Source organism: Nicotiana tomentosiformis, chromosome 7, assembly GCF_000390325.3.
Source record: "Nicotiana tomentosiformis chromosome 7, ASM39032v3, whole genome shotgun sequence".
NCBI lineage: Eukaryota > Viridiplantae > Streptophyta > Magnoliopsida > Solanales > Solanaceae > Nicotiana > Nicotiana tomentosiformis.
The window spans coordinates 105258093-105266183 of NC_090818.1; the positions used below are offsets into that span (position 1 = coordinate 105258093).

At 40.3% G+C, this 8091-nt stretch overlaps 1 protein-coding gene across 1 annotated transcript; it reads right to left on the reverse strand.

The window, feature by feature from the left end:
* Positions 1–2523: 2523 nt before the first annotated feature.
* Positions 2524–2895, reverse strand: LOC138896137 (uncharacterized). The gene has a single exon (XM_070180920.1). The coding sequence runs from the start codon at positions 2893–2895 to the stop codon at positions 2524–2526; it is 372 nt and encodes a 123-aa protein (XP_070037021.1).
* Positions 2896–8091: the final 5196 nt, after the last annotated feature.

Genomic DNA, 8091 nt, shown 5'->3' on the forward strand with positions numbered 1-8091 from the left:
ATTTTTGATCTCCTGATTGGAGACTTCAACTTGACTGCTTGACTGAGGATGATAAGGGGTAGCCACCTTATGCTTAACTCCATATTTTTCGAGCAATCCGGCAAAATATTTGTTGCAAAAATGAGAACCACCATCACTAAGGATGGCCCTTGGGGTTCCAAACCGAGTAAATATGTTCTTCTTCAAGAAGGCGGTTACACTTCTTGCCTCATTGTTTGGCAAGGCAATTGCCTCAACCCATTTGGAGACATAATCTACTGCCATCAAGATATATGTCATGCCGTAATAACTCACGAAGGGCCCCATGAAATCTATCCCCTACACATCAAAGATCTCGACTTCCATCACAAAATTCATAGACATCTCATGCCTTCTAGAAATTGATCCTTATCTTTGACATTGATCACATTTCCTGACCATTTGGTTTGCATCTTGGTAGATCGATGGCCAATAATAGCCGCATTCCAGCACTTTTGCCGCAGTACGATTTCCACCATGGTGACCTCTAACTGGGGAGTCATGACACGCTTTGAGAATTTAAATTATCTCATCTTCCGGAACACAACGCCGAATGATGTTGTCGGTGCAAATCCGAAACAAAAAGGCTCTTCCCAATAGTATTGCCTACATTCCTACAAGAATGTTTCTTTTGATAAGTTTCCAATCCGTTGGGGATAAGGTCACTAACCAAGAAGTTAGAGATGTCGGCATACCAAGGAGTGGAGGTGCTAGATATTGTTAATAAGTGTTCATCTGGGAAGGCATCATTAATTTCAAGATCTTCTTTTGGTCTTCCTGCCTCATCAAGCCTAGATAAATGATCCGCAACCTGATTCTTTATTTCTTTCCGATCTTTGACCTCAAAGTCAAACTCTTATAATAAAAGTACCCACCTAATCAATCTTGGTTTAGCATCCCTTTTTGCCATAAGGTAGCGGAGTGCAGCATGATCGGTGTAAACTATCACTTTGGATCCCAACAAGTAGGCCCGGAATGTTTCAAAAGCATAGACAATAGTAAGCAGTTCTTGCTCAGTTACAGTGTAATTTAGTTGTCCACCATTGAGTGTCTTTCTTGCGTAGTAGATAGGATGAAGAATCTTGTTATGCCATTTACCAAGCACCGCGCCAATAGCCACACCACTAGCATCACACATAAGTTCAAATGGAAGAGACCAATCGGGTGTGACAATAATAGGTGCCGTAGTGAGCCTTGCTTTCAATTCCTCAAAAGGTTTTAGGCACTTCTCATCGAAATTGAACTTATCATCCTTTTCAAGGAGCTTGCACATGGGACTTGCAATTTTTGAGAAATTCTTGATAAATCGCCTATAAAAACCCGCATGCCCCAAAAAACTCCGGATACCTTTTACCGAAGTGGGAGGAGGAAGCTTGGAAATGATCTCTATCTTTTCCCGATCAACTTCTATGCCTTGCTTGGAGATTTTGTGACCAAGAACAATACCCTCATCTACCATGAAGTGACAATTTTTCCAATTTAGCACAAGGTTTGTTTCCTCACGTATTTTGAGCACTTGCCTAAGGTTTTCAAGGCAATGTTCAAAGGAATGACCGACTACAGAGAAGTCATCCATGAATACTTCTAGGAAATCCTCCACCATGTCTGAGAAAATTGACATCATGCACCGTTGAAATATAGTCGGGGCATTGCATATCCCAAATGGCATCCGGCTAAAAGCGAAGGTTCCATATGGGCATGTAAATGTCGTCTTCTCTTGGTCCTCTAAGGCAATGTTGATTTGGTTATAGCCGTAATAACCATCAAAAACCAATAAAATGACCTTCCCGCTAGCCGATCAAGCATTTGATCAATAAAAGGCATAGGGAAATTGTCTTTGAAAGTAGCATTATTGAGCTTCCGGTAGTCCATGCAAACTCTCCACCCGGTCACCGTCCTCGTTGGGATGAGTTCATTTTTGTCATTATGCATCACAGTCATGCCTCCTTTCTTTGGAACACATTGCACCGGACTCACCCAAGGACTATCGGCAATAGGGTAGACAACCCCGACATCCAACCATTTTATGATTTCTTTCTTCACCACCTCTTGCATGGAAGTATTTTATGCTCCACGCTAGGTTTGCTCTCTTGCTCCAATTGCTCCAATTGTATCTTGTGCTCACAAATTCCAGTAGGAATTCCTCGGATATCTGCTATATTCTAACCAATGGCCTGTCTGTGCTCCCTCAAGGTATTCAATAAGTGTTCAACCTGCACATCATTCAACAAAGAAGAAACAATTACAGGTAGAGTTTCATTAGAGCCAAGAAATTTATACCTTAAGTGCGGCGGAAGTGGCTTGAGCTCAAGTTGCGGCGACTCGATAATTGAAGGCTTAGCAGGAGGAGTGACTCTATTCACTAAGTTAAGAGAAATCTTCTTTGGTGCATAAGTGTAGGACCCAAGCCCTTCCAATGCATTCACCGATTCCATATATCCTTCCATGTCCTCACCATAAAAATTCACCAAAATAGCCGCCAATGCCTCACCAAGGCGGTCCTCTTCAATATTCCTCTACCTCATAAACAACATCAATGACTGAGATACTTTCATATGCATGTGGCAATTTCATACCCTTACTCGCTTGAAAGGTAACTTCTTCGTCATTAACTCGGCACTTGATCTCATTTCGTTCTGAGTCTATGAGTGCCCTCCCGGTATCAAGGAATGGTCTCCCCAAGATGATAGGGATCTCTTTATCAACAACACAATCGAGAATAACAAAGTCAGCAGGGCGGAGAGACTTTCCCACTTTCACAAGCACGTCATCAACTATTCCCACCGGTCGCTTTATCGAACGGTCGGCCATTTGCAACCTCATACTTGTAGGCCTAGGCATACCTAATACCGTTTGCTTGTAAATAGCAAGGGGCATTAAGTTGATGCTAGTCACAAAGGGCTCGTGCAAAATTGCGCAATCTAATAGTGCATGGAATGGTGAAGGCTCCTGGGTCCTCTTTCTTTTGGATGGCGGTTGTTGCAATGATGGAACTAACCCGGTGAGTCACATTCACCACTTCATTTTTGGTGGTTTTCTTTTTAGTGATCAAGTCTTTCATATAATTAGCAAAACCCGGCATCACTTGAAATGCTTCTATAAATGGAATGTTCACCGATAATTACTTTAGGATGTCATAGAACTTCTCGAGTATGCTATCATCAACCTTTCTAGCAAGTCTTTGAGGGAAAGGAGGAGGAGGTCTAGGAATTGGTACTAGAGCTTTTGGTGCATCTATTACCTTTTCCTTCACCTCTTCCTGGTTCACTTCTTGAGTTCTCACCTTCTTTGGGAATCTTTCAACTTCAACAATAATTGGCACCTCAACTTGTGCTTCAACTTCTTGTCCAGAATCTTCCACTTCGACCACTTGTTCATTCTCTCCTTGAAGTAGTTTCCCATTCCAAGTTGTGATTTCCATACAGTGAGAAGTTGGACCACTCCCACAACCTTTTGGGTTTGCAATTGTATCACTTGGGAGCGTGCCTTTTTGCTTCAGATTTTGATCTCTTGAAAGATCTCTCATTTGTATCTCTACCTTTTGAATAGATGCGGTGTGAGAACCTACTAGCTCGGTCATATTCTTCATTGAAGTGTCGGATCTCTCTTGATTTTTCAATACTCTTTCAAGCATGTTTTCCAACTTGGACTCACTTGGAGAACTTTCCTTCCAATGTGGAGAGTTGGAATATTGCCCCTTTGGTGGAACATAGGGGTTTGAACTCCAATTTGAAAAGTTGTTGTTGTTGTTGTTACTCCAATTTCCTTGATTTGAACTACCTTGGTCGTTTCACCACTGTTGGTTGCCTTGCCCTTGTGGGTTCGACCTCCATTGGTGTTGTTGTCCTGAACCTTGGTAAGGTTGTCTTTATATCCTCCTTGAGGATTGTTGACATAATTTGCTTCTTCGTATTCCTCATTTGACATGGGTTGGACATCTTCCACAACATTTACCTTTTTTGTTTGGCTTTCAGTGAACATTTTCGTTAGCATGCTGACATTGGTGGCAAGCCTGGAAATTACTTTATCTCTTTCTTGGTTCTCTTTAATCATGTTATTCAAGGAAGGAGTACCATATGCAATTCCACCCGTGGCATCTTCCGAGTGCCAAGTTTGGTTATGTTCTGCCATCTTGTCAAGGATTTGTGTGACCCTTGCAAATGTTTTATCCATAAAGGACCCATCCGCTGCATTTTTGGCATGAAATGATTCATAGGATCCAAGCCCATGTAAAACTTATCCAATAGAATATTATCCGGAAAGCCATGATTCGACGGCCTCACGAAATATAGCTTGAATCTATCCCATGCCTCATGTAGATGCTCTCCTGGTAATTGCTTGAAGAAGAAAATTTAATCCTGGAGCTCGGACTTCTTGCTTTGTGGAAACTATTTTGCTAGGAAAGCTTGGACAAGTTCGGGCCAAGTGTGGATGGAAGTAGGAGGTAGATTTTAGATCCACTGTCTTGCCTCTCCAGTTAGAGAGTACTTGAACACCCTCAACCTTAGGGCATCATTCGCGACATGATTCTGCTTGTACATTGCTCACACACCCAAAAAATTTCCAAGATGTTGTGTCAGATCATCATCGGTGGAATTTTGGAAGAACCCCTCTGCTTCTACCATTAGGATTAGACTGTGTTCCACTTCAAAGGTGCCAGCATCAACTCTTAGAGGGACAATGGCATTTGTATCCTTAATATACTCATCTATATCTGCAAACACATTCTCTTCTTCTTGCTCGCTCATGTTTACCTAATGACACCAAGAAAAATAAGCAAAGTGTGGTGGAATAGAAGAAGACCTCAAGTAAAGCACACACTAGTTCGTAATTTCAAAACCGTATTCCCCGGCAACGACGTCAAAATTTGATACGCTCAAATTACACCTATATAATTGGTGTAAGGTGGTCAGTGTCAAATATAATGACCCAATTAGGGTGGGGTCGAATCCCATAGGGAATAGGAGTGAAAACACTACTTACATAGTGCGAAACTTGACTTAAGCCGTAAATCAACTCCGTTAGTTTAAACCGAGTTTTGTAATTGTGAATTACCAAGAAAAGCTATTTTTGTTGAGATAATTGATTAAATTGATTTAGAAACCAAGGTTGTGTCTCCTTCAATGGAATGTAATGCTAACAATGTTCATATTATATATTTCTAATGGAAGATCCGTTGATATGCAAATGATTCCTAAATTACTATCCAATATTTTTCAATAATTAGATAGTATTTCCTCTTTATGATTTTCCCAAATATAAAAGAAGTAACAATTAAGAACAACCAATTTATGCTAAGTAGAACCTACTTATCCCTAAGAGATTCTATTAAACAAGGTTTAAAGACTTGAGTTCTTGCTATTCAATTCTACCAAACTCTAACCCACTTTCCCAAGTAAAGATAGAGTGAATTGGCACTAGTTAATGTTTGCAACCATCAACTATAAATGAAGTATGAGAAATGAGTAGAAATTAACCAACCATTATATATATATATATATATATATATATATATATATATATATATATATATATATATATATATATATCCAATGATGAACACCCATTAACATTACACCCACATAGGATTCACAACCTTAGTATTTAAAATTAGCTACTCATACTAGAGTACAAAAATAATATAATAAATAAAGTCATGAAGCTTACAAATATAGACAAAGTCTTGGATTTTCTCTCACAAGCTTCCAAAATAATGGTGCATTCAATGCTCTAAGTGTAGCCTCTTTCTATCAGACCGGATCTAACACAGAAACCCTAATCATTAGATTTATAATGGTCTAAAAGTCGTGGTCAAAAAATGAAAACATGACCCTACAGATAGAGCATGCGACCGTAGAATAGGCTGCAGAAGGCTTTCGCGGTTCGCAGATCTTTAGTTCAACCGCATAATTGATCGAACATTCCTCCAGTTTTTTCTACGCATGTTGGTTATGTGGTCTACATACCTGTTCTGCGGCCGCATAACACATTGCAAAATTCATCTTCAGTGGAATTCTCTTCACATTATGTGATCACTATGCGGTCCGCACAAACGTTATGCGACCGAATAATTGATCGCAAACTTGGCTATCAGCAATTGGACCTTTCTGCTTTATTCTGCGATTAGTCTGCGGCCCGCACATCACTTTTGCGACCGCAAACCAGCCGCATTTCTGCCTTTCATAGGTTTTTTACAGATTCTTTTATGATCTTGGTTCTTCAAGTCTGGTCTCCTGCAAAATACCAAAACTACATAAGAAATGACTTATAATGCTATAAAAGATAAGCTAAAGTCTCTGTAATTAACATCAAAAGTGCCGCATTTGTACGACACATTAGTGTCCATGCTCCGAAAGTATCACGGTGATCCGTCCCATGTGTTAAATATCAGATCAGTCCAATTGGACAAGGATTTGACTTATGAGGAGGAGCCGGTGGCCATTCTAGCCCAGCAGGTCTGGTAGTTGAGGTCTAAGAGTTATCCTTAAGTTTGAGTACAGTGGAGAGGTCAGCCGATTGAGAGAGCCACGTGGGAGTCCGAGTCGGACATGCAGAGTAGATATCCACACCTTTTCACCAGTTCAGGTACCTTTCTATGTCCGTTGGAGGACGAACATTTGTTTTAGAGGTGGAGAATGTGATGACCCGATAGGTCATTTATACTTTTACCCTTTATTTATATGTTTCAAGCCCTTGAATAGCTTTATTTAACCTTTCTCGAATTACTTGCACAGTCTGTGTCCTCTTTTTGGAAAGTTTCTTTGAGGAAATTGATGAAAATGTGAAACCGTGCCTTAAAACTCATTTGAGTTGACTACGGTTAATGTTTTGTGTAAATGGACCCGGATCAGTATTTTGACAGTCTGATGGGTCTGTATCCTGATTTGGAACTTGGGAGTATACCCAGAATCGAATTCGAAAGTCTCTAACTTGATTTAACGTAATTTGTTGAAAACTAGTAATTTAAAGGTTTAAAGAATTCCTAAATTTGACTGTAGGTTGACTTTGTTGATACCAGATTCGAATTTCGGTTCCGAAACTTGGTATAGGTTCATTTTTGTGTTTATGAATTGTCTGCAAAAGTTGGTGCGAAGCGGAGTTCATTTGACATGATTCGGACGTCCGGTTGTAATATTACATGTTCTTGAGTTTCTTTGAAAATTGCATTTGTTTTGGTATCCGATTCGTAGTTCTAGGTGTTATTGTGATATTTTGATCATGCGAGCAAGTTCGTATGCTGTTATTACATGTGTGTGCATGTTTGGTTTGGAGCCCGAGGGGAGAGGGTGAGTTTCGGATAGGCTACAAAGTGATTTTTGAACTTAGAAGAATGCTGGTGCATCAGGTCTGCAGATCTCGCATTTGTGAGGACCTGTTCACAAATGCAAGGTGAGGCTCGCATATGCGAAGTTGGTAGGGTCTGGGTTAGCTTCGCTTTTGCGAAGTTAAGTCCGCAGATGCGATGGTGGGCAGGGGGGAGGGCAAGTGCGCTTTAGCGAACATTCTATCGCATTTGCGACAAAAGGAGAACTGGGGCAGACTCGCATTTGCGAGTCAATTGTTTGCATTTGCGGACAACCTTGGTTCTCATTTGCAATAAATTCATCGCATTTGCGATGAAAGCAGGCTCAGTGACTATTTCGCTTTTGCGAAGAGCTGATCACAATTGCGAACTATGTGTCACAATTGCGATAACTGCAGCTCGGTAAAAGAAGGGAAAACGGAATTTAGCTCATTTCTCACAAACTCTCAACCCTAAACACTCCAGAGGAAATTTTTCCAAGAGATTTTTCTTCCTAAATACATTGGTAAGGGACTTTAATCTACTTCTTTACAATTACCCATTACATTTCATAAGATTTCAACATCAAATCTAGGATTTTCATGGTAAAAATTAGGGATTTGGGTAGAATTAGGGATTTTTGTAAATTTGGGATTTAGACCTCGAATTGAGGTCAGATTTCGAATTAAATTATATAACCCGGCTCGGGGGTGAATTGGTATTCCAGTTTTGGTCCGAATCTTAGGTTTTGACCAAGATGGTCCGGGGTTGACTTTTGTTGATTTTTTAGG

Excerpts from the sequence above, each read along its gene's own strand:
- LOC138896137 (XM_070180920.1), bottom strand. The coding sequence starts at position 2,895 with ATGCCCCTTGCTATTTACAAGCAAACGGTATTAGGTATGCCTAGGCCT.